The 26,206-nt window shown below is 36.9% G+C and overlaps 1 protein-coding gene across 4 annotated transcripts in view; it reads left to right on the top strand.

The window, feature by feature from the left end:
- LOC130425700 (GTPase IMAP family member 8-like) overlaps positions 1 to 25,545 on the top strand; it is a 41,643-nt gene extending 16,098 nt beyond the window's left edge. For 3 of the 4 annotated variants that reach the window (XM_056752061.1, XM_056752062.1, XM_056752058.1), the window contains 4 exons: positions 18,678 to 19,379; positions 21,117 to 21,152; positions 21,252 to 21,932; positions 23,597 to 25,545. In XM_056752061.1, coding sequence (XP_056608039.1) covers positions 18,678 to 19,379; positions 21,117 to 21,152; positions 21,252 to 21,932; positions 23,597 to 24,810 — 2,633 coding nt within the window. In that variant the 3' untranslated portion in view covers positions 24,811 to 25,545. The remainder of the gene's footprint in view (positions 1 to 18,677; positions 19,380 to 21,116; positions 21,153 to 21,251; positions 21,933 to 23,596) is intronic. The other variant, XM_056752060.1, reaches the window with a different exon arrangement.
- Positions 25,546 to 26,206: the final 661 nt, after the last annotated feature.

Here is a 26,206-nt window from a genome sequence, read left to right as displayed (position 1 = left end):
AGTAAACAGTAAATGTGTGTTTGTTGTGTTACAGTGAGGATTGTTCTGTTGTGTAAAGATGTGTCAGTAAACAGTAAATGTGTGTTTGTTGTGTTACAGTGAGGATTGTTCTGTTGTGTAAAGATGTGTCAGTAAACAGTAAATGTGTGTTTGTTGTGTTACAGTGAGGATTGTTCTGTTGTGTAAAGATGTGTCAGTAAACAGTAAATGTGTGTTTGTTGTGTTACAGTGAGGATTGTTCTTCTGGGTAAAGATGTGTCAGTAAACAGTAAATGTGTGTTTGTTGTGTTACAGTGAGGATTGTTCTGTTGTGTAAAGATGTGTCAGTAAACAGTAAATGTGTGTTTGTTGTGTTACAGTGAGGATTGTTCTTCTGGGTAAAGATGTGTCAGTAAACAGTAAATGTGTGTTTGTTGTGTTACAGTGAGGATTGTTCTGTTGTGTAAAGATGTGTCAGTAAACAGTAAATGTGTGTTTGTTGTGTTACAGTGAGGATTGTTCTGTTGGGTAAAGATGTGTCAGTAAACAGTAAATGTGTGTTTGTTGTGTTACAGTGAGGATTGTTCTGTTGTGTAAAGATGTGTCAGTAAACAGTAAATGTGTGTTTGTTGTGTTACAGTGAGGATTGTTCTTCTGGGTAAAGATGTGTCAGTAAACAGTAAATGTGTGTTTGTTGTGTTACAGTGAGGATTGTTCTGTTGGGTAAAGATGTGTCAGTAAACAGTAAATGTGTGTTTGTTGTGTTACAGTGAGGATTGTTCTGTTGTGTAAAGATGTGTCAGTAAACAGTAAATGTGTGTTTGTTGTGTTACAGTGAGGATTGTTCTTCTGGGTAAAGATGTGTCAGTAAACAGTAAATGTGTGTTTGTTGTGTTACAGTGAGGATTGTTCTTCTGGGTAAAGATGTGTCAGTAAACAGTAAATGTGTGTTTGTTGTGTTACAGTGAGGATTGTTCTTCTGGGTAAAGATGTGTCAGTAAACAGTAAATGTGTGTTTGTTGTGTTACAGTGAGGATTGTTCTGTTGGGTAAAGATGTGTCAGTAAACAGTAAATGTGTGTTTGTTGTGTTACAGTGAGGATTGTTCTTCTGGGTAAAGATGTGTCAGTAAACAGTAAATGTGTGTTTGTTGTGTTACAGTGAGGATTGTTCTTCTGGGTAAAGATGTGTCAGTAAACAGTAAATGTGTGTTTGTTGTGTTACAGTGAGGATTGTTCTGTTGGGTAAAGATGTGTCAGTAAACAGTAAATGTGTGTTTGTTGTGTTACAGTGAGGATTGTTCTGTTGGGTAAAGATGTGTCAGTAAACAGTAAATGTGTGTTTGTTGTGTTACAGTGAGGATTGTTCTGTTGGGTAAAGATGTGTCAGTAAACAGTAAATGTGTGTTTGTTGTGTTACAGTGAGGATTGTTCTGTTGGGTAAAGATGTGTCAGTAAACAGTAAATGTGTGTTTGTTGTGTTACAGTGAGGATTGTTCTGTTGTGTAAAGATGTGTCAGTAAACAGTAAATGTGTGTTTGTTGTGTTACAGTGAGGATTGTTCTGTTGGGTAAAGATGTGTCAGTAAACAGTAAATGTGTGTTTGTTGTGTTACAGTGAGGATTGTTCTTCTGGGTAAAGATGTGTCAGTAAACAGTAAATGTGTGTTTGTTGTGTTACAGTGAGGATTGTTCTGTTGGGTAAAGATGTGTCAGTAAACAGTAAATGTGTGTTTGTTGTGTTACAGTGAGGATTGTTCTGTTGGGTAAAGATGTGTCAGTAAACAGTAAATGTGTGTTTGTTGTGTTACAGTGAGGATTGTTCTTCTGGGTAAAGATGTGTCAGTAAACAGTAAATGTGTGTTTGTTGTGTTACAGTGAGGATTGTTCTGTTGTGTAAAGATGTGTCAGTAAACAGTAAATGTGTGTTTGTTGTGTTACAGTGAGGATTGTTCTTCTGGGTAAAGATGTGTCAGTAAACAGTAAATGTGTGTTTGTTGTGTTACAGTGAGGATTGTTCTTCTGGGTAAAGATGTGTCAGTAAACAGTAAATGTGTGTTTGTTGTGTTACAGTGAGGATTGTTCTTCTGGGTAAAGATGTGTCAGTAAACAGTAAATGTGTGTTTGTTGTGTTACAGTGAGGATTGTTCTTCTGGGTAAAGATGTGTCAGTAAACAGTAAATGTGTGTTTGTTGTGTTACAGTGAGGATTGTTCTTCTGGGTAAAGATGTGTCAGTAAACAGTAAATGTGTGTTTGTTGTGTTACAGTGAGGATTGTTCTTCTGGGTAAAGATGTGTCAGTAAACAGTAAATGTGTGTTTGTTGTGTTACAGTGAGGATTGTTCTGTTGTGTAAAGATGTGTCAGTAAACAGTAAATGTGTGTTTGTTGTGTTACAGTGAGGATTGTTCTGTTGGGTAAAGATGTGTCAGTAAACAGTAAATGTGTGTTTGTTGTGTTACAGTGAGGATTGTTCTTCTGGGTAAAGATGTGTCAGTAAACAGTAAATGTGTGTTTGTTGTGTTACAGTGAGGATTGTTCTGTTGTGTAAAGATGTGTCAGTAAACAGTAAATGTGTGTTTGTTGTGTTACAGTGAGGATTGTTCTGTTGGGTAAAGATGTGTCAGTAAACAGTAAATGTGTGTTTGTTGTGTTACAGTGAGGATTGTTCTGTTGGGTAAAGATGTGTCAGTAAACAGTAAATGTGTGTTTGTTGTGTTACAGTGAGGATTGTTCTGTTGTGTAAAGATGTGTCAGTAAACAGTAAATGTGTGTTTGTTGTGTTACAGTGAGGATTGTTCTGTTGGGTAAAGATGTGTCAGTAAACAGTAAATGTGTGTTTGTTGTGTTACAGTGAGGATTGTTCTGTTGTGTAAAGATGTGTCAGTAAACAGTAAATGTGTGTTTGTTGTGTTACAGTGAGGATTGTTCTGTTGTGTAAAGATGTGTCAGTAAACAGTAAATGTGTGTTTGTTGTGTTACAGTGAGGATTGTTCTGTTGTGTAAAGATGTGTCAGTAAACAGTAAATGTGTGTTTGTTGTGTTACAGTGAGGATTGTTCTGTTGTGTAAAGATGTGTCAGTAAACAGTAAATGTGTGTTTGTTGTGTTACAGTGAGGATTGTTCTGTTGTGTAAAGATGTGTCAGTAAACAGTAAATGTGTGTTTGTTGTGTTACAGTGAGGATTGTTCTTCTGGGTAAAGATGTGTCAGTAAACAGTAAATGTGTGTTTGTTGTGTTACAGTGAGGATTGTTCTGTTGTGTAAAGATGTGTCAGTAAACAGTAAATGTGTGTTTGTTGTGTTACAGTGAGGATTGTTCTGTTGGGTAAAGATGTGTCAGTAAACAGTAAATGTGTGTTTGTTGTGTTACAGTGAGGATTGTTCTGTTGTGTAAAGATGTGTCAGTAAACAGTAAATGTGTGTTTGTTGTGTTACAGTGAGGATTGTTCTTCTGGGTAAAGATGTGTCAGTAAACAGTAAATGTGTGTTTGTTGTGTTACAGTGAGGATTGTTCTGTTGTGTAAAGATGTGTCAGTAAACAGTAAATGTGTGTTTGTTGTGTTACAGTGAGGATTGTTCTTCTGGGTAAAGATGTGTCAGTAAACAGTAAATGTGTGTTTGTTGTGTTACAGTGAGGATTGTTCTGTTGGGTAAAGATGTGTCAGTAAACAGTAAATGTGTGTTTGTTGTGTTACAGTGAGGATTGTTCTGTTGGGTAAAGATGTGTCAGTAAACAGTAAATGTGTGTTTGTTGTGTTACAGTGAGGATTGTTCTGTTGTGTAAAGATGTGTCAGTAAACAGTAAATGTGTGTTTGTTGTGTTACAGTGAGGATTGTTCTGTTGGGTAAAGATGTGTCAGTAAACAGTAAATGTGTGTTTGTTGTGTTACAGTGAGGATTGTTCTGTTGGGTAAAGATGTGTCAGTAAACAGTAAATGTGTGTTTGTTGTGTTACAGTGAGGATTGTTCTGTTGTGTAAAGATGTGTCAGTAAACAGTAAATGTGTGTTTGTTGTGTTACAGTGAGGATTGTTCTTCTGGGTAAAGATGTGTCAGTAAACAGTAAATGTGTGTTTGTTGTGTTACAGTGAGGATTGTTCTTCTGGGTAAAGATGTGTCAGTAAACAGTAAATGTGTGTTTGTTGTGTTACAGTGAGGATTGTTCTGTTGTGTAAAGATGTGTCAGTAAACAGTAAATGTGTGTTTGTTGTGTTACAGTGAGGATTGTTCTTCTGGGTAAAGATGTGTCAGTAAACAGTAAATGTGTGTTTGTTGTGTTACAGTGAGGATTGTTCTGTTGGGTAAAGATGTGTCAGTAAACAGTAAATGTGTGTTTGTTGTGTTACAGTGAGGATTGTTCTTCTGGGTAAAGATGTGTCAGTAAACAGTAAATGTGTGTTTGTTGTGTTACAGTGAGGATTGTTCTGTTGGGTAAAGATGTGTCAGTAAACAGTAAATGTGTGTTTGTTGTGTTACAGTGAGGATTGTTCTGTCTGGGTAAAGATGTGTCAGTAAACAGTAAATGTGTGTTTGTTGTGTTACAGTGAGGATTGTTCTTCTGGGTAAAGATGTGTCAGTAAACAGTAAATGTGTGTTTGTTGTGTTACAGTGAGGATTGTTCTGTTGGGTAAAGATGTGTCAGTAAACAGTAAATGTGTGTTTGTTGTGTTACAGTGAGGATTGTTCTTCTGGGTAAAGATGTGTCAGTAAACAGTAAATGTGTGTTTGTTGTGTTACAGTGAGGATTGTTCTGTTGTGTAAAGATGTGTCAGTAAACAGTAAATGTGTGTTTGTTGTGTTACAGTGAGGATTGTTCTTCTGGGTAAAGATGTGTCAGTAAACAGTAAATGTGTGTTTGTTGTGTTACAGTGAGGATTGTTCTGTTGGGTAAAGATGTGTCAGTAAACAGTAAATGTGTGTTTGTTGTGTTACAGTGAGGATTGTTCTTCTGGGTAAAGATGTGTCAGTAAACAGTAAATGTGTGTTTGTTGTGTTACAGTGAGGATTGTTCTGTTGGGTAAAGATGTGTCAGTAAACAGTAAATGTGTGTTTGTTGTGTTACAGTGAGGATTGTTCTTCTGGGTAAAGATGTGTCAGTAAACAGTAAATGTGTGTTTGTTGTGTTACAGTGAGGATTGTTCTTCTGGGTAAAGATGTGTCAGTAAACAGTAAATGTGTGTTTGTTGTGTTACAGTGAGGATTGTTCTGTTGTGTAAAGATGTGTCAGTAAACAGTAAATGTGTGTTTGTTGTGTTACAGTGAGGATTGTTCTTCTGGGTAAAGATGTGTCAGTAAACAGTAAATGTGTGTTTGTTGTGTTACAGTGAGGATTGTTCTTCTGGGTAAAGATGTGTCAGTAAACAGTAAATGTGTGTTTGTTGTGTTACAGTGAGGATTGTTCTTCTGGGTAAAGATGTGTCAGTAAACAGTAAATGTGTGTTTGTTGTGTTACAGTGAGGATTGTTCTGTTGTGTAAAGATGTGTCAGTAAACAGTAAATGTGTGTTTGTTGTGTTACAGTGAGGATTGTTCTGTTGGGTAAAGATGTGTCAGTAAACAGTAAATGTGTGTTTGTTGTGTTACAGTGAGGATTGTTCTTCTGGGTAAAGATGTGTCAGTAAACAGTAAATGTGTGTTTGTTGTGTTACAGTGAGGATTGTTCTGTTGGGTAAAGATGTGTCAGTAAACAGTAAATGTGTGTTTGTTGTGTTACAGTGAGGATTGTTCTGTTGGGTAAAGATGTGTCAGTAAACAGTAAATGTGTGTTTGTTGTGTTACAGTGAGGATTGTTCTGTTGGGTAAAGATGTGTCAGTAAACAGTAAATGTGTGTTTGTTGTGTTACAGTGAGGATTGTTCTGTTGGGTAAAGATGTGTCAGTAAACAGTAAATGTGTGTTTGTTGTGTTACAGTGAGGATTGTTCTGTTGGGTAAAGATGTGTCAGTAAACAGTAAATGTGTGTTTGTTGTGTTACAGTGAGGATTGTTCTGTTGGGTAAAGATGTGTCAGTAAACAGTAAATGTGTGTTTGTTGTGTTACAGTGAGGATTGTTCTGTTGGGTAAAGATGTGTCAGTAAACAGTAAATGTGTGTTTGTTGTGTTACAGTGAGGATTGTTCTGTTGGGTAAAGATGTGTCAGTAAACAGTAAATGTGTGTTTGTTGTGTTACAGTGAGGATTGTTCTGTTGGGTAAAGATGTGTCAGTAAACAGTAAATGTGTGTTTGTTGTGTTACAGTGAGGATTGTTCTTCTGGGTAAAGATGTGTCAGTAAACAGTAAATGTGTGTTTGTTGTGTTACAGTGAGGATTGTTCTGTTGGGTAAAGATGTGTCAGTAAACAGTAAATGTGTGTTTGTTGTGTTACAGTGAGGATTGTTCTGTTGGGTAAAGATGTGTCAGTAAACAGTAAATGTGTGTTTGTTGTGTTACAGTGAGGATTGTTCTGTTGGGTAAAGATGTGTCAGTAAACAGTAAATGTGTGTTTGTTGTGTTACAGTGAGGATTGTTCTTCTGGGTAAAGATGTGTCAGTAAACAGTAAATGTGTGTTTGTTGTGTTACAGTGAGGATTGTTCTGTTGTGTAAAGATGTGTCAGTAAACAGTAAATGTGTGTTTGTTGTGTTACAGTGAGGATTGTTCTGTTGGGTAAAGATGTGTCAGTAAACAGTAAATGTGTGTTTGTTGTGTTACAGTGAGGATTGTTCTTCTGGGTAAAGATGTGTCAGTAAACAGTAAATGTGTGTTTGTTGTGTTACAGTGAGGATTGTTCTGTTGGGTAAAGATGTGTCAGTAAACAGTAAATGTGTGTTTGTTGTGTTACAGTGAGGATTGTTCTGTTGGGTAAAGATGTGTCAGTAAACAGTAAATGTGTGTTTGTTGTGTTACAGTGAGGATTGTTCTGTTGGGTAAAGATGTGTCAGTAAACAGTAAATGTGTGTTTGTTGTGTTACAGTGAGGATTGTTCTGTCTGGGTAAAGATGTGTCAGTAAACAGTAAATGTGTGTTTGTTGTGTTACAGTGAGGATTGTTCTGTTGTGTAAAGATGTGTCAGTAAACAGTAAATGTGTGTTTGTTGTGTTACAGTGAGGATTGTTCTTCTGGGTAAAGATGTGTCAGTAAACAGTAAATGTGTGTTTGTTGTGTTACAGTGAGGATTGTTCTTCTGGGTAAAGATGTGTCAGTAAACAGTAAATGTGTGTTTGTTGTGTTACAGTGAGGATTGTTCTGTTGGGTAAAGATGTGTCAGTAAACAGTAAATGTGTGTTTGTTGTGTTACAGTGAGGATTGTTCTTCTGGGTAAAGATGTGTCAGTAAACAGTAAATGTGTGTTTGTTGTGTTACAGTGAGGATTGTTCTGTTGGGTAAAGATGTGTCAGTAAACAGTAAATGTGTGTTTGTTGTGTTACAGTGAGGATTGTTCTTTGGGTAAAGATGTGTCAGTAAACAGTAAATGTGTGTTTGTTGTGTTACAGTGAGGATTGTTCTGTTGGGTAAAGATGTGTCAGTAAACAGTAAATGTGTGTTTGTTGTGTTACAGTGAGGATTGTTCTTCTGGGTAAAGATGTGTCAGTAAACAGTAAATGTGTGTTTGTTGTGTTACAGTGAGGATTGTTCTTCTGGGTAAAGATGTGTCAGTAAACAGTAAATGTGTGTTTGTTGTGTTACAGTGAGGATTGTTCTGTCTGGGTAAAGATGTGTCAGTAAACAGTAAATGTGTGTTTGTTGTGTTACAGTGAGGATTGTTCTGTTGGGTAAAGATGTGTCAGTAAACAGTAAATGTGTGTTTGTTGTGTTACAGTGAGGATTGTTCTTCTGGGTAAAGATGTGTCAGTAAACAGTAAATGTGTGTTTGTTGTGTTACAGTGAGGATTGTTCTGTTGGGTAAAGATGTGTCAGTAAACAGTAAATGTGTGTTTGTTGTGTTACAGTGAGGATTGTTCTTCTGGGTAAAGATGTGTCAGTAAACAGTAAATGTGTGTTTGTTGTGTTACAGTGAGGATTGTTCTGTTGGGTAAAGATGTGTCAGTAAACAGTAAATGTGTGTTTGTTGTGTTACAGTGAGGATTGTTCTGTTGGGTAAAGATGTGTCAGTAAACAGTAAATGTGTGTTTGTTGTGTTACAGTGAGGATTGTTCTGTTGGGTAAAGATGTGTCAGTAAACAGTAAATGTGTGTTTGTTGTGTTACAGTGAGGATTGTTCTGTTGGGTAAAGATGTGTCAGTAAACAGTAAATGTGTGTTTGTTGTGTTACAGTGAGGATTGTTCTTCTGGGTAAAGATGTGTCAGTAAACAGTAAATGTGTGTTTGTTGTGTTACAGTGAGGATTGTTCTGTTGTGTAAAGATGTGTCAGTAAACAGTAAATGTGTGTTTGTTGTGTTACAGTGAGGATTGTTCTGTTGGGTAAAGATGTGTCAGTAAACAGTAAATGTGTGTTTGTTGTGTTACAGTGAGGATTGTTCTGTTGGGTAAAGATGTGTCAGTAAACAGTAAATGTGTGTTTGTTGTGTTACAGTGAGGATTGTTCTGTTGGGTAAAGATGTGTCAGTAAACAGTAAATGTGTGTTTGTTGTGTTACAGTGAGGATTGTTCTTCTGGGTAAAGATGTGTCAGTAAACAGTAAATGTGTGTTTGTTGTGTTACAGTGAGGATTGTTCTGTTGGGTAAAGATGTGTCAGTAAACAGTAAATGTGTGTTTGTTGTGTTACAGTGAGGATTGTTCTTCTGGGTAAAGATGTGTCAGTAAACAGTAAATGTGTGTTTGTTGTGTTACAGTGAGGATTGTTCTGTTGGGTAAAGATGTGTCAGTAAACAGTAAATGTGTGTTTGTTGTGTTACAGTGAGGATTGTTCTTCTGGGTAAAGATGTGTCAGTAAACAGTAAATGTGTGTTTGTTGTGTTACAGTGAGGATTGTTCTTCTGGGTAAAGATGTGTCAGTAAACAGTAAATGTGTGTTTGTTGTGTTACAGTGAGGATTGTTCTGTTGGGTAAAGATGTGTCAGTAAACAGTAAATGTGTGTTTGTTGTGTTACAGTGAGGATTGTTCTGTTGGGTAAAGATGTGTCAGTAAACAGTAAATGTGTGTTTGTTGTGTTACAGTGAGGATTGTTCTTTGGGTAAAGATGTGTCAGTAAACAGTAAATGTGTGTTTGTTGTGTTACAGTGAGGATTGTTCTGTTGGGTAAAGATGTGTCAGTAAACAGTAAATGTGTGTTTGTTGTGTTACAGTGAGGATTGTTCTGTTGGGTAAAGATGTGTCAGTAAACAGTAAATGTGTGTTTGTTGTGTTACAGTGAGGATTGTTCTGTTGGGTAAAGATGTGTCAGTAAACAGTAAATGTGTGTTTGTTGTGTTACAGTGAGGATTGTTCTGTCTGGGTAAAGATGTGTCAGTAAACAGTAAATGTGTGTTTGTTGTGTTACAGTGAGGATTGTTCTTCTGGGTAAAGATGTGTCAGTAAACAGTAAATGTGTGTTTGTTGTGTTACAGTGAGGATTGTTCTTCTGGGTAAAGATGTGTCAGTAAACAGTAAATGTGTGTTTGTTGTGTTACAGTGAGGATTGTTCTTCTGGGTAAAGATGTGTCAGTAAACAGTAAATGTGTGTTTGTTGTGTTACAGTGAGGATTGTTCTTCTGGGTAAAGATGTGTCAGTAAACAGTAAATGTGTGTTTGTTGTGTTACAGTGAGGATTGTTCTGTTGTGTAAAGATGTGTCAGTAAACAGTAAATGTGTGTTTGTTGTGTTACAGTGAGGATTGTTCTTCTGGGTAAAGATGTGTCAGTAAACAGTAAATGTGTGTTTGTTGTGTTACAGTGAGGATTGTTCTGTTGGGTAAAGATGTGTCAGTAAACAGTAAATGTGTGTTTGTTGTGTTACAGTGAGGATTGTTCTTCTGGGTAAAGATGTGTCAGTAAACAGTAAATGTGTGTTTGTTGTGTTACAGTGAGGATTGTTCTGTTGTGTAAAGATGTGTCAGTAAACAGTAAATGTGTGTTTGTTGTGTTACAGTGAGGATTGTTCTGTTGGGTAAAGATGTGTCAGTAAACAGTAAATGTGTGTTTGTTGTGTTACAGTGAGGATTGTTCTGTTGGGTAAAGATGTGTCAGTAAACAGTAAATGTGTGTTTGTTGTGTTACAGTGAGGATTGTTCTGTTGGGTAAAGATGTGTCAGTAAACAGTAAATGTGTGTTTGTTGTGTTACAGTGAGGATTGTTCTGTTGGGTAAAGATGTGTCAGTAAACAGTAAATGTGTGTTTGTTGTGTTACAGTGAGGATTGTTCTGTTGGGTAAAGATGTGTCAGTAAACAGTAAATGTGTGTTTGTTGTGTTACAGTGAGGATTGTTCTGTTGTGTAAAGATGTGTCAGTAAACAGTAAATGTGTGTTTGTTGTGTTACAGTGAGGATTGTTCTGTTGTGTAAAGATGTGTCAGTAAACAGTAAATGTGTGTTTGTTGTGTTACAGTGAGGATTGTTCTTCTGGGTAAAGATGTGTCAGTAAACAGTAAATGTGTGTTTGTTGTGTTACAGTGAGGATTGTTCTGTTGGGTAAAGATGTGTCAGTAAACAGTAAATGTGTGTTTGTTGTGTTACAGTGAGGATTGTTCTGTTGGGTAAAGATGTGTCAGTAAACAGTAAATGTGTGTTTGTTGTGTTACAGTGAGGATTGTTCTGTTGGGTAAAGATGTGTCAGTAAACAGTAAATGTGTGTTTGTTGTGTTACAGTGAGGATTGTTCTTCTGGGTAAAGATGTGTCAGTAAACAGTAAATGTGTGTTTGTTGTGTTACAGTGAGGATTGTTCTGTTGTGTAAAGATGTGTCAGTAAACAGTAAATGTGTGTTTGTTGTGTTACAGTGAGGATTGTTCTTCTGGGTAAAGATGTGTCAGTAAACAGTAAATGTGTGTTTGTTGTGTTACAGTGAGGATTGTTCTTCTGGGTAAAGATGTGTCAGTAAACAGTAAATGTGTGTTTGTTGTGTTACAGTGAGGATTGTTCTGTTGGGTAAAGATGTGTCAGTAAACAGTAAATGTGTGTTTGTTGTGTTACAGTGAGGATTGTTCTGTTGGGTAAAGATGTGTCAGTAAACAGTAAATGTGTGTTTGTTGTGTTACAGTGAGGATTGTTCTGTTGGGTAAAGATGTGTCAGTAAACAGTAAATGTGTGTTTGTTGTGTTACAGTGAGGATTGTTCTTCTGGGTAAAGATGTGTCAGTAAACAGTAAATGTGTGTTTGTTGTGTTACAGTGAGGATTGTTCTGTTGTGTAAAGATGTGTCAGTAAACAGTAAATGTGTGTTTGTTGTGTTACAGTGAGGATTGTTCTTCTGGGTAAAGATGTGTCAGTAAACAGTAAATGTGTGTTTGTTGTGTTACAGTGAGGATTGTTCTGTTGTGTAAAGATGTGTCAGTAAACAGTAAATGTGTGTTTGTTGTGTTACAGTGAGGATTGTTCTTCTGGGTAAAGATGTGTCAGTAAACAGTAAATGTGTGTTTGTTGTGTTACAGTGAGGATTGTTCTTCTGGGTAAAGATGTGTCAGTAAACAGTAAATGTGTGTTTGTTGTGTTACAGTGAGGATTGTTCTGTTGTGTAAAGATGTGTAAGTAAACAGTAAATGTGTGTTTGTTGTGTTACAGTGAGGATTGTTCTTCTGGGTAAAGATGTGTCAGTAAACAGTAAATGTGTGTTTGTTGTGTTACAGTGAGGATTGTTCTGTTGTGTAAAGATGTGTCAGTAAACAGTAAATGTGTGTTTGTTGTGTTACAGTGAGGATTGTTCTTCTGGGTAAAGATGTGTCAGTAAACAGTAAATGTGTGTTTGTTGTGTTACAGTGAGGATTGTTCTTCTGGGTAAAGATGTGTCAGTAAACAGTAAATGTGTGTTTGTTGTGTTACAGTGAGGATTGTTCTGTTGTGTAAAGATGTGTAAGTAAACAGTAAATGTGTGTTTGTTGTGTTACAGTGAGGATTGTTCTGTTGTGTAAAGATGTGTCAGTAAACAGTAAATGTGTGTTTGTTGTGTTACAGTGAGGATTGTTCTGTTGGGTAAAGATGTGTCAGTAAACAGTAAATGTGTGTTTGTTGTGTTACAGTGAGGATTGTTCTGTTGTGTAAAGATGTGTCAGTAAACAGTAAATGTGTGTTTGTTGTGTTACAGTGAGGATTGTTCTGTTGTGTAAAGATGTGTCAGTAAACAGTAAATGTGTGTTTGTTGTGTTACAGTGAGGATTGTTCTGTTGTGTAAAGATGTGTCAGTAAACAGTAAATGTGTGTTTGTTGTGTTACAGTGAGGATTGTTCTGTTGTGTAAAGATGTGTCAGTAAACAGTAAATGTGTGTTTGTTGTGTTACAGTGAGGATTGTTCTTCTGGGTAAAGATGTGTCAGTAAACAGTAAATGTGTGTTTGTTGTGTTACAGTGAGGATTGTTCTGTTGTGTAAAGATGTGTCAGTAAACAGTAAATGTGTGTTTGTTGTGTTACAGTGAGGATTGTTCTTCTGGGTAAAGATGTGTCAGTAAACAGTAAATGTGTGTTTGTTGTGTTACAGTGAGGATTGTTCTTCTGGGTAAAGATGTGTCAGTAAACAGTAAATGTGTGTTTGTTGTGTTACAGTGAGGATTGTTCTTCTGGGTAAAGATGTGTCAGTAAACAGTAAATGTGTGTTTGTTGTGTTACAGTGAGGATTGTTCTTCTGGGTAAAGATGTGTCAGTAAACAGTAAATGTGTGTTTGTTGTGTTACAGTGAGGATTGTTCTCCTGGGTAAAGATGTGTCAGTAAACAGTAAATGTGTGTTTGTTGTGTTACAGTGAGGATTGTTCTTCTGGGTAAAGATGTGTCAGTAAACAGTAAATGTGTGTTTGTTGTGTTACAGTGAGGATTGTTCTGTTGTGTAAAGATGTGTCAGTAAACAGTAAATGTGTGTTTGTTGTGTTACAGTGAGGATTGTTCTTCTGGGTAAAGATGTGTCAGTAAACAGTAAATGTGTGTTTGTTGTGTTACAGTGAGGATTGTTCTGTTGGGTAAAGATGTGTCAGTAAACAGTAAATGTGTGTTTGTTGTGTTACAGTGAGGATTGTTCTTCTGGGTAAAGATGTGTCAGTAAACAGTAAATGTGTGTTTGTTGTGTTACAGTGAGGATTGTTCTGTTGTGTAAAGATGTGTCAGTAAACAGTAAATGTGTGTTTGTTGTGTTACAGTGAGGATTGTTCTGTTGGGTAAAGATGTGTCAGTAAACAGTAAATGTGTGTTTGTTGTGTTACAGTGAGGATTGTTCTGTTGGGTAAAGATGTGTCAGTAAACAGTAAATGTGTGTTTGTTGTGTTACAGTGAGGATTGTTCTGTTGGGTAAAGATGTGTCAGTAAACAGTAAATGTGTGTTTGTTGTGTTACAGTGAGGATTGTTCTTCTGGGTAAAGATGTGTCAGTAAACAGTAAATGTGTGTTTGTTGTGTTACAGTGAGGATTGTTCTGTTGGGTAAAGATGTGTCAGTAAACAGTAAATGTGTGTTTGTTGTGTTACAGTGAGGATTGTTCTGTTGGGTAAAGATGTGTCAGTAAACAGTAAATTTGTGTTTGTTGTGTTACAGTGAGGATTGTTCTGTTGTGTAAAGATGTGTCAGTAAACAGTAAATGTGTGTTTGTTGTGTTACAGTGAGGATTGTTCTGTTGTGTAAAGATGTGTCAGTAAACAGTAAATGTGTGTTTGTTGTGTTACAGTGAGGATTGTTCTTCTGGGTAAAGATGTGTCAGTAAACAGTAAATGTGTGTTTGTTGTGTTACAGTGAGGATTGTTCTGTTGGGTAAAGATGTGTCAGTAAACAGTAAATGTGTGTTTGTTGTGTTACAGTGAGGATTGTTCTTCTGGGTAAAGATGTGTCAGTAAACAGTAAATGTGTGTTTGTTGTGTTACAGTGAGGATTGTTCTTCTGGGTAAAGATGTGTCAGTAAACAGTAAATGTGTGTTTGTTGTGTTACAGTGAGGATTGTTCTGTTGTGTAAAGATGTGTCAGTAAACAGTAAATGTGTGTTTGTTGTGTTACAGTGAGGATTGTTCTTCTGGGTAAAGATGTGTCAGTAAACAGTAAATGTGTGTTTGTTGTGTTACAGTGAGGATTGTTCTGTTGGGTAAAGATGTGTCAGTAAACAGTAAATTTGTGTTTGTTGTGTTACAGTGAGGATTGTTCTGTTGTGTAAAGATGTGTCAGTAAACAGTAAATGTGTGTTTGTTGTGTTACAGTGAGGATTGTTCTGTTGTGTAAAGATGTGTCAGTAAACAGTAAATGTGTGTTTGTTGTGTTACAGTGAGGATTGTTCTTCTGGGTAAAGATGTGTCAGTAAACAGTAAATGTGTGTTTGTTGTGTTACAGTGAGGATTGTTCTGTTGGGTAAAGATGTGTCAGTAAACAGTAAATGTGTGTTTGTTGTGTTACAGTGAGGATTGTTCTTCTGGGTAAAGATGTGTCAGTAAACAGTAAATGTGTGTTTGTTGTGTTACAGTGAGGATTGTTCTTCTGGGTAAAGATGTGTCAGTAAACAGTAAATGTGTGTTTGTTGTGTTACAGTGAGAATTGTTCTGTTGAGTAAAGATGTGTCAGTAAACAGTAAATGTGTGTTTGTTGTGTTACAGTGAGGATTGTTCTTCTGGGTAAAGATGTGTCAGTAAACAGTAAATGTGTGTTTGTTGTGTTACAGTGAGGATTGTTCTGTTGGGTAAAGATGTGTCAGTAAACAGTAAATGTGTGTTTGTTGTGTTACAGTGAGGATTGTTCTTCTGGGTAAAGATGTGTCAGTAAACAGTAAATGTGTGTTTGTTGTGTTACAGTGAGGATTGTTCTTCTGGGTAAAGATGTGTGAGTAAATGTGTGTTTGTTGTGTTACAGTGAGGATTGTTCTGTTGTGTAAAGATGTGTCAGTAAACAGTAAATGTGTGTTTGTTGTGTTACAGTGAGGATTGTTCTGTTGGGTAAAGATGTGTCAGTAAACAGTAAATGTGTGTTTGTTGTGTTACAGTGAGGATTGTTCTTCTGGGTAAAGATGTGTCAGTAAACAGTAAATGTGTGTTTGTTGTGTTACAGTGAGGATTGTTCTTCTGGGTAAAGATGTGTCAGTAAACAGTAAATGTGTGTTTGTTGTGTTACAGTGAGGATTGTTCTGTTGGGTAAAGATGTGTCAGTAAACAGTAAATGTGTGTTTGTTGTGTTACAGTGAGGATTGTTCTTCTGGGTAAAGATGTGTCAGTAAACAGTAAATGTGTGTTTGTTGTGTTACAGTGAGGATTGTTCTTCTGGGTAAAGATGTGTCAGTAAACAGTAAATGTGTGTTTGTTGTGTTACAGTGAGGATTGTTCTGTTGGGTAAAGATGTGTCAGTAAACAGTAAATGTGTGTTTGTTGTGTTACAGTGAGGATTGTTCTTCTGGGTAAAGATGTGTCAGTAAACAGTAAATGTGTGTTTGTTGTGTTACAGTGAGGATTGTTCTGTTGTGTAAAGATGTGTCAGTAAACAGTAAATGTGTGTTTGTTGTGTTACAGTGAGGATTGTTCTGTTGTGTAAAGATGTGTCAGTAAACAGTAAATGTGTGTTTGTTGTGTTACAGTGAGGATTGTTCTGTTGTGTAAAGATGTGTCAGTAAACAGTAAATGTGTGTTTGTTGTGTTACAGTGAGGATTGTTCTGTTGTGTAAAGATGTGTCAGTAAACAGTAAATGTGTGTTTGTTGTGTTACAGTGAGGATTGTTCTTCTGGGTAAAGATGTGTCAGTAAACAGTAAATGTGTGTTTGTTGTGTTACAGTGAGGATTGTTCTGTTGTGTAAAGATGTGTCAGTAAACAGTAAATGTGTGTTTGTTGTGTTACAGTGAGGATTGTTCTTCTGGGTAAAGATGTGTCAGTAAACAGTAAATGTGTGTTTGTTGTGTTACAGTGAGGATTGTTCTTCTGGGTAAAGATGTGTCAGTAAACAGTAAATGTGTGTTTGTTGTGTTACAGTGAGGATTGTTCTTCTGGGTAAAGATGTGTCAGTAAACAGTAAATGTGTGTTTGTTGTGTTACAGTGAGGATTGTTCTTCTGGGTAAAGATGTGTCAGTAAACAGTAAATGTGTGTTTGTTGTGTTACAGTGAGGATTGTTCTCCTGGGTAAAGATGTGTCAGTAAACAGTAAATGTGTGTTTGTTGTGTTACAGTGAGGATTGTTCTTCTGGGTAAAGATGTGTCAGTAAACAGTAAATGTGTGTTTGTTGTGTTACAGTGAGGATTGTTCTGTTGTGTAAAGATGTGTCAGTAAACAGTAAATGTGTGTTTGTTGTGTTACAGTGAGGATTGTTCTTCTGGGTAAAGATGTGTCAGTAAACAGTAAATGTGTGTTTGTTGTGTTACAGTGAGGATTGTTCTGTTGGGTAAAGATGTGTCAGTAAACAGTAAATGTGTGTTTGTTGTGTTACAGTGAGGATTGTTCTTCTGGGTAAAGATGTGTCAGTAAACAGTAAATGTGTGTTTGTTGTGTTACAGTGAGGATTGTTCTGTTGTGTAAAGATGTGTCAGTAAACAGTAAATGTGTGTTTGTTGTGTTACAGTGAGGATTGTTCTGTTGGGTAAAGATGTGTCAGTAAACAGTAAATGTGTGTTTGTTGTGTTACAGTGAGGATTGTTCTGTTGGGTAAAGATGTGTCAGTAAACAGTAAATGTGTGTTTGTTGTGTTACAGTGAGGATTGTTCTGTTGGGTAAAGATGTGTCAGTAAACAGTAAATGTGTGTTTGTTGTGTTACAGTGAGGATTGTTCTTCTGGGTAAAGATGTGTCAGTAAACAGTAAATGTGTGTTTGTTGTGTTACAGTGAGGATTGTTCTGTTGGGTAAAGATGTGTCAGTAAACAGTAAATGTGTGTTTGTTGTGTTACAGTGAGGATTGTTCTGTTGGGTAAAGATGTGTCAGTAAACAGTAAATTTGTGTTTGTTGTGTTACAGTGAGGATTGTTCTGTTGTGTAAAGATGTGTCAGTAAACAGTAAATGTGTGTTTGTTGTGTTACAGTGAGGATTGTTCTGTTGTGTAAAGATGTGTCAGTAAACAGTAAATGTGTGTTTGTTGTGTTACAGTGAGGATTGTTCTTCTGGGTAAAGATGTGTCAGTAAACAGTAAATGTGTGTTTGTTGTGTTACAGTGAGGATTGTTCTGTTGGGTAAAGATGTGTCAGTAAACAGTAAATGTGTGTTTGTTGTGTTACAGTGAGGATTGTTCTTCTGGGTAAAGATGTGTCAGTAAACAGTAAATGTGTGTTTGTTGTGTTACAGTGAGGATTGTTCTTCTGGGTAAAGATGTGTCAGTAAACAGTAAATGTGTGTTTGTTGTGTTACAGTGAGGATTGTTCTGTTGTGTAAAGATGTGTCAGTAAACAGTAAATGTGTGTTTGTTGTGTTACAGTGAGGATTGTTCTTCTGGGTAAAGATGTGTCAGTAAACAGTAAATGTGTGTTTGTTGTGTTACAGTGAGGATTGTTCTGTTGGGTAAAGATGTGTCAGTAAACAGTAAATTTGTGTTTGTTGTGTTACAGTGAGGATTGTTCTGTTGTGTAAAGATGTGTCAGTAAACAGTAAATGTGTGTTTGTTGTGTTACAGTGAGGATTGTTCTGTTGTGTAAAGATGTGTCAGTAAACAGTAAATGTGTGTTTGTTGTGTTACAGTGAGGATTGTTCTTCTGGGTAAAGATGTGTCAGTAAACAGTAAATGTGTGTTTGTTGTGTTACAGTGAGGATTGTTCTGTTGGGTAAAGATGTGTCAGTAAACAGTAAATGTGTGTTTGTTGTGTTACAGTGAGGATTGTTCTTCTGGGTAAAGATGTGTCAGTAAACAGTAAATGTGTGTTTGTTGTGTTACAGTGAGGATTGTTCTTCTGGGTAAAGATGTGTCAGTAAACAGTAAATGTGTGTTTGTTGTGTTACAGTGAGAATTGTTCTGTTGAGTAAAGATGTGTCAGTAAACAGTAAATGTGTGTTTGTTGTGTTACAGTGAGGATTGTTCTTCTGGGTAAAGATGTGTCAGTAAACAGTAAATGTGTGTTTGTTGTGTTACAGTGAGGATTGTTCTTCTGGGTAAAGATGTGTCAGTAAACAGTAAATGTGTGTTTGTTGTGTTACAGTGAGGATTGTTCTGTTGGGTAAAGATGTGTCAGTAAACAGTAAATGTGTGTTTGTTGTGTTACAGTGAGGATTGTTCTTCTGGGTAAAGATGTGTCAGTAAACAGTAAATGTGTGTTTGTTGTGTTACAGTGAGGATTGTTCTTCTGGGTAAAGATGTGTGAGTAAATGTGTGTTTGTTGTGTTACAGTGAGGATTGTTCTGTTGTGTAAAGATGTGTCAGTAAACAGTAAATGTGTGTTTGTTGTGTTACAGTGAGGATTGTTCTGTTGGGTAAAGATGTGTCAGTAAACAGTAAATGTGTGTTTGTTGTGTTACAGTGAGGATTGTTCTTCTGGGTAAAGATGTGTCAGTAAACAGTAAATGTGTGTTTGTTGTGTTACAGTGAGGATTGTTCTTCTGGGTAAAGATGTGTCAGTAAACAGTAAATGTGTGTTTGTTGTGTTACAGTGAGGATTGTTCTGTTGGGTAAAGATGTGTCAGTAAACAGTAAATGTGTGTTTGTTGTGTTACAGTGAGGATTGTTCTTCTGGGTAAAGATGTGTCAGTAAACAGTAAATGTGTGTTTGTTGTGTTACAGTGAGGATTGTTCTTCTGGGTAAAGATGTGTCAGTAAACAGTCGAGTGGGAAACTTGATGTTGTGTAGATCAGCGTTTGAGACTGAATCTTCTCCAGATGATCATCACTGCACTGAGAGAGTCAGAGGAAAACACATGACACTCATCAACTGTCCTCATCTGCTCCAGCAGAACCTCTTGTACCATCAGATCACAGATGGAGTGAAAGAGTGTGTCAGTATGTGTGATCCAGGACCTCACGTCATCATTCTCATACTGCAGCATCATGACTTCAGTCAAGACGACAGAAACCGAGTCAAACATGTGCTGAACGTATGTGGTGATCAGGCCATGAAACACACAATAGTTCTGACTACAGATGAGGAAACGTCAACGTCTGTGTTACAGAATGAATTCATTAATGAGTTAACAGCAGAGTGTGCAGGAGGACATCTTCATCTGGACACTGACACGGACGGATGGTCCTCTATATCCCACAGGCTACATAAGATACTTGAAGAAAACCGTAATGAGTATCTCAGATGTAACATAAATGACGAAACAGAAGAAGAAGGATCATCAGTGGATGAAGAACTGAGCAGATCCTTCATATCAGAGGAGGAACAAAAAGAATCTGATGTTGAAGAACAACACAGAGACACTCAATCAGTCAAAAAGAAAGCTACAACTCATCTACACCATTTACCTATCATAGGACGCTATTGTAAGTATGTTTCCAAATACATTTTCAACAACATTTATGAACTGTGTTCTGACATCATGGGCAGATATCATTTGTGTAAAGAGCGTAACTGATCGGGTTGAAGTAGCACAGTGACAGTGACAACTACGGTCACAGAAGACGAATGGTCACAGAAGTAGTTTTAACACTGTAATTTATTTCGCACACCTGTAAGCAATATTAGCTCAATATATCACAGATCACACAAGTGTGCGTATGTGAATCAGCCTCATATCTGCCCTGTACACGCTCATTTTTACCCATAAATAGTCAATGCAAAGCGCCTCATGAAAGCTGATTCGTATATTAATTAGCCTAGCATTCAATCTTCTTGTTTGGCCTGACGTCACGCACCATAATGAATGTTAACCGTTTACAGGTCCAAACACTATCACATACCATAGAAAAATAACATAAAATGATATAAAACTGCCGAAAACCCCCGATCCCATCATTTATCTCTGTAACAATATCACAGAAGGCCACATATGAGATTCCCTGAGATTTACAAATTAATAATTGTTATAATTTTTTAATAACACTAATAATTATTGTAGTATATTAAAGCCAAAGAAGGTCTCTGCATCATTGATATGTTTCCAGCATTTAGACTGGTCATTAACACCTCATTAAAATCACATCATTCATTGGTGGTGTCCTACACGTCAGATAACATTTGAAGACATAATTGTAAAAGACGAATGTTTCTTCATTCCGGTTTTGTCATGAACATTGTAAAGAGATAGAAGAGAAACAATTGTGCAAGAGCTTAATGGCTGTATTTCCAGACTTTGACATTCAATGAGTATGATCAGTATTCAGGAAAAATATATTTAGTAATTTATTTAAGCTATGTTCTGCGGTTATCATATTTGACGCTGTCCCTATTCCTGCCCCTCCACGTGCGCTCATAGTGTGGTGAGACAGCGCTGATTAAATATTTAGATTTGTATTTAAGACTTGAGTTGGATTTTACAAGAATGTGCATGAAACCAGTATCACTCAATACTAGCGCAGATAATGTGGATCTTTAACGGATATGAGGCCTCATCTATCTGCTTAGATTCTGATTGGCCTGTCGCAACATTTGCAGGTTCGTTATTCCCAGATAACAACCTCTCAAAACTAATAACACGCTGTAACCCGGATGCAGCAAATCATTTTGACAGGTTTTTTTAACAAATGAAAAATAAATCATTTCTTTTTTTAACATGTATGACATTATATTTACAAATGATTCTACCAAATAGTCTGTTCGTGACATTAAACTGCTTTTCCTCATGGAAGGTCTGCATTCGGTTAAAATGAGCTAATAAAATATTTCACATTCACAATTCAACCAGATGCCTGCCTTGTCCCTTACTTATTTGACATTAACATACTATATTTGCACAAAGCATCCATCTATTTTATTAAATATTGTTCAGGTGACTGTTAATAAATATGATAAATATTTGAACTGATATTTTCAAAATTGCCCGTCTGAATTGGGTAATTGTAATAGTTTGTTTTTGTGCTGCTAAGTAAAAAAATATATTTTTGGCAAACAGTTGTTTTAAATTATGTTACATTTACGTAAAATATTATTTTTGGGGGGAATGGGGTTGGGCGAGTGCAGTCTTCCTTCTGGTTTGTCCTTGGCCAATCACATGCCTGAATCATATATCAATATAATGGATTTTATCATTCATTACTAATCATGCATTCATCCTCTGACAGATACAGAGCAAAGTCCACATCATGACCGCTCAAGCAGTAAGTTACAGAAATAAACAAAAGGTTACCATGTAATTCATCACAAGTTTAATGTCTGAATTAATGTTGTGATGAAATGTGTTTTTGTTGTCGTTTAAGGAGGTGTAAAGTTCACCAGTCAACAGAAGCTGAATTTGGTGTTGTGTGGAGCTGATGAATCACTGAAGATCTTCATATCAAAACTCATAAGAGGAAAAAAGAGAAAGGGAAAGAGTGTATCTGTTTCACATGAGAGAGAGAGAGAGAGCAGAACAGTGTGTGTGAAGAGAGAAGCGGAGGTACATGAGCGTCTGATCAATGTTGTGAGTCTTCCAGCTCTGACTGGACTCTCAGATGAAGAGATGATGCATCAGACTCTCAACTGTGTGTCTCTCTGTGGTCCTGGAGTTCATGTGTTCCTCATCATCATTCCTGGCGCTCCGCTAACTGACCAACACAAAACAGAACTCCAGGAGATCCAGAGTTTATTCAGCTCAAGAATCAACAAACATGCCATCACTGTCATCATCAAAGACAAGAATATAATTGGTCGACTGTTCAGTAAAATGAATATTTTTAGCTCTTCATCTACTGAAGTGGAGACATCTCAATTGTTCGGAGGTGGTGTGTTTGTTCTGGAGCGCAGCACACAGATAGCATCACTTCTTCAGGACGTAGAGCGAATGAGACAAGAGAACAGTGGAAGATGTTACACAACCTTCATGTATCTCCAGGCTCAGATCGAACGGGAGAGAAACAAACACAGAGCTGAAATAGAGAAACTGAGAAGATCAACAGCAGGTATGAATGACCTCATGACAGTTTTGCTCCTTATAGATCCAACTATCCGCAGTCAGAGTCCAGTTTGTCAATAATGTCTATAAAAGTGAATAATAAAATTATATAATAAATGAATATATGATCAATATAATGTAGAAAAGGCATAATAACTAGTAAGGGTTAGTAAATATGTAATGAAAATAATAATAAATGGAATAATATTAAAAATGAATGAAAAAAGAAAGAAATGTCTGTTTCTACCGGCTGGGCCGATAGACAATGACATCATCCATCGCCGATGGCTTACAGTCATCACGATGTTGGGCTGGCAGCGTGATTCCCCCGCAAGATGAAAACTGTACATGCGCAAATACTGTCATGGCCCTGCCCGTCCTGTTCTAGTTTCGTGCCTTGTGGACTGGACCAAGCACCATGTCTTGTGTGTGTGTGTGTGTACAAAGCAGCTGTACATGAGACACATTGAATACATGTAAAACAACTAAAGGGATATACCTGTAAAATCAAGAAAAAGGTGAAAACAACAAAAGACAGACATACAAATGCTCCACACACACATACATACATACTTACACACATTGACATAGACGCACACACGCACAGTGAAAGCACACATTTGAGATAAAGTAGAAAGAACCACAGTTCAAATATTAAAGACTATAAATTCTTATGCAATATTAATTATGTCTAACTTCTAAATTCTAAAGCAGCCCCCCCGGCCAGGCAAATAGTGCAAAACAATATGCAAACGGTGGTGAGGAACCCAAAACTCCAATCGAGAAAAAAAACCTCAGGAGAACCCAGACCCAACCAGGGGATTCCAGTTCCCCTCTGGCAAAAGCTGATGCCTCTGCACAAGTTCAACAGTGCTTGCACAGCAAGGCTAAATAAAAAGTAAATAAACTTAATAAGGTAAATTATAGATTTAAGATTATCATTAACAATCTAATAGCATTTGAAATGTTGTAGAAAAAACAAAGTTGTCGCGTCCTTTATCCAGCTCTATCCTCTTAGCACTTGTCAGGTCACTGCTTCCCATTCTCAGCTCTGCCATCAGGTCTGGGCATGAACTGCATCCTGCGGTAACCTTGGAACAAAGAGACAAGACTGGCTGAGAGAAGAGTACTGTTCTGCACTCTTTTTTTACAACAAGAACATCATTTGTTGTTGGATTATACTACATTGACTACATTTATAGCAGCATATTGTTTGGAGAGTAATATGAATATAAGATCTTCAAGAGTCTTTGTGTTTAGTTTTAACCTTTACTTTCAACTGCCAGCTCTTCAAAATGTATAAACATGCTTTTACTGCACTAGCAGTAAATGCGTTTCAGAGACACTGAAATGAATGGTTTTCAGGGCCATGTTTGGAACTATCAAACGCTTCATGAGGTGAGCGACTTCCGCATTAAATTCTTTCTATGGAAGTCTATGTGAGTGTCATAACTCTCATAGTCAACGGCTCTGGATACGACAAATGCCTTGTTCTTAATGGGTTTGTTGCGTCGCGTCACTTGCGTCTGTGGTCTTACATTAATGATACATGAGCACCATTCACTGTGTCTTAACCTGTATTAGTTTACACGTTTTTTTCATCCATAGGAAGCATTACAGAACATCTATTTGTTTGAAAATCTATGAACATCTTCATTCTCTTGTTTTCAGCAGGTGTAACACACAGTGGAGATGACGATTTGAGGATTGTCTTGTTGGGTAAGACGGCTGTGGGCAAGAGCGCTTCAGGAAATACAATCTTGAGAAGAGATGCTTTTAAATCAACAATTACATCACGATCAGTGACCAGAGAGTGTCAGAAAGAAACATCAGAGTATAATAAAAGAAAGATCACTGTGATTGACACTCCAGGACTGTTTGACACTGCCGTTGATAATGTTGAGACCAGAAAGGAGATTGTGAAGTGTGTCTCAATGGCAGCTCCTGGACCACATGTGTTTCTACTGGTGCTTCAACTGGGACGATTCACTCAAGAGGAGAAAGATGCGGTGAAGATGATTCAGGAGACCTTCGGTGACAAATCCAGAATGTACACCATGATACTGTTCACCAGAGGAGATGACCTCAAAGGAACAACATTTGAAGATTTTATTAAGGATGATGATAGTTTACAGAGCATCGTCAGACAGTGTGGAAACAGATATCATGTGTTCAATAATAATGAAACCAAAGATCATTCACAGGTTTCTGGTCTTCTGGATAAGATCGACTGTATGGTGGCAACAAACGGAGACAGTTTCTACACCAATGACATGTTCCAGCTGGCAGAGAAGAACATCAAAGAAGAACAAGAGAGAATAATGAAAGAGAAAGAAGACGAGATCAAGAGAAAACAAGAAGAACTGAAAGCCATATATGAAGCAGAAACAGAAAAGATGAAGAAAGAGAATCGGAGAGAAGGAAAAGAGATGCAGAGAGAACTGAGAAGAAGCGAGAAGGAGTTTAAGACAAGAGAAGAAGAGATCAAGAAAGAAACAGATGAGAATCTGCAAAAAGAGCTTCAGAGAAAACTGGAAGAACAGCAAAAAGAGTTTGAAGAGGAGAACAAAAGGAAAGAAAAAGCTCTAAAAGAACAACCACAGAACTTCATCAGATACCTGGAAGAAAAACACGAGAGAGAGAAACAAAACCTTAAAGATAGAATCCAAAAAGAAACAAGAGAACAAGCAGAATGTGATTATCTTCAAAAACTTGATGATGAAGTGTCTAAAGCCTTACAACACGCTGAAAAGAAACTCCCGAGTCGCTCAAAGCGAGCTCGTGACTGGAGCATTTATGGAAGTTTTGTTGGAGCAGCTGCTGGAGGTTTGATCGGTTCTGGTGAAGATCTTGTTGAATGGATCATCAGCAAACAGTTTGATTAATAAGCAGACACTGAAGTAGAAATAAAACAATCAGTCAAGTCAATATTATTTATTAATAAATACATTTCTACCCACATCAAAAATGTAATATGAAACATGCTGAAAGGTAATAATCAATGTTTTCATTATATTGTTTGTAGCAGGGGCACCACCATCTTGCTATACTCCAACCTGTTACATCATGGGTCAACCTGTTACATCATGGGTTTGGTGGTGTGAGTTCATGAGTAGTGACAATAGTGTGTTGGTCCTTTAATGAAAAAGTAGTTGTATATGTTACATAATGTTTCATTACTATGGAAAACTATGTACTAAATAAGATTAACTTGACTGTATGATACAGTATATTTACCCATATTACTCTTACAAAAACTTACAAAACCTTGCTTTGTGTGCTAATTTGATTGCTAATGTGTTTCCTTACAGATGTCAGACTTCTCATTCCCGGTTTAACAAAAATAAAAATAAAATAATTTACTTGGAAACAAAAAATGTTTACTTTGCAAGGAGCAATTTATGCGTGAGCATTAATCATTAATCAGATTAAGATTTGCATCTGTAATACGACTTTGTCAATATGTTTTATTTTATGTATACGTTATATAATGTGTAACTAAAGACATCAAACTGGTGTTTTCTCTAATATTCCCCAAGGTCTATAATAACCTGCTGTGTAATTAAATGTAAACTGTACATGCAAATTATGAGCCTACTCATTAAATAGTTTTCAGTGTGGACTGCAGTCTTGTGTATTTTTAATTTTATTATCAGTTAGCGAATGGTCTTTAATTTTAAATTGTACGTGAAGACAGAGATTGTCCTGATCTTGCCTCACCTTGTCATGCTTTTTTAGTCTTGTGGCAGGGTCATGATAGTCCCACGTTTTTTGTGTGAGACACATGGCATTGTTTGTTTTGGCTTGCCATGTGTTCTCCGGTCTCTTGACCCCGACCTCTTGATTCTTCGTCAGCATCCCATCAGTGTTTTATTCCCCACACCTGCCCCTTGTTAATTATCCCTAGTCAGTTTCCCCTATATAATTCCCTTGAGTTTGCTGTATTGTGCTCGTTTGTTGTGCTATTTGGTCTGTTACCCTGTACGACGGTGAGTCGACTCAGTTTTCGTGTATGTCAAGCATAGTTTTATTTTGTCTTGTCAGTTATTTGTATGCAGTTGAATCTGTTACCTTAACCGCCAGTTCTGAGGTTTTACACCCTCGTGGTTTTTTTTGCTTTGTGTTTGTTATATCAAAATCTTTGTTTTCATCACCACTGTATACGTCTGGGTTCTGCCTCCAGAATCGTGACAGAAATGTGTTATAGTTGTTTATTGGTGAAGTTTTTTTCTTTGGCCGTTCTAAAAAATTAAGCTTGACAATTGAAATGGAAATACTTCT

Source organism: Triplophysa dalaica, chromosome 7 (assembly GCF_015846415.1).
Source record: "Triplophysa dalaica isolate WHDGS20190420 chromosome 7, ASM1584641v1, whole genome shotgun sequence".
In the NCBI taxonomy this organism is placed as follows: Eukaryota; Metazoa; Chordata; class Actinopteri; order Cypriniformes; family Nemacheilidae; genus Triplophysa; species Triplophysa dalaica.
Note: the sequence above shows the minus strand (reverse complement) of the source record. Positions and strands in the feature narration are given on the sequence as shown.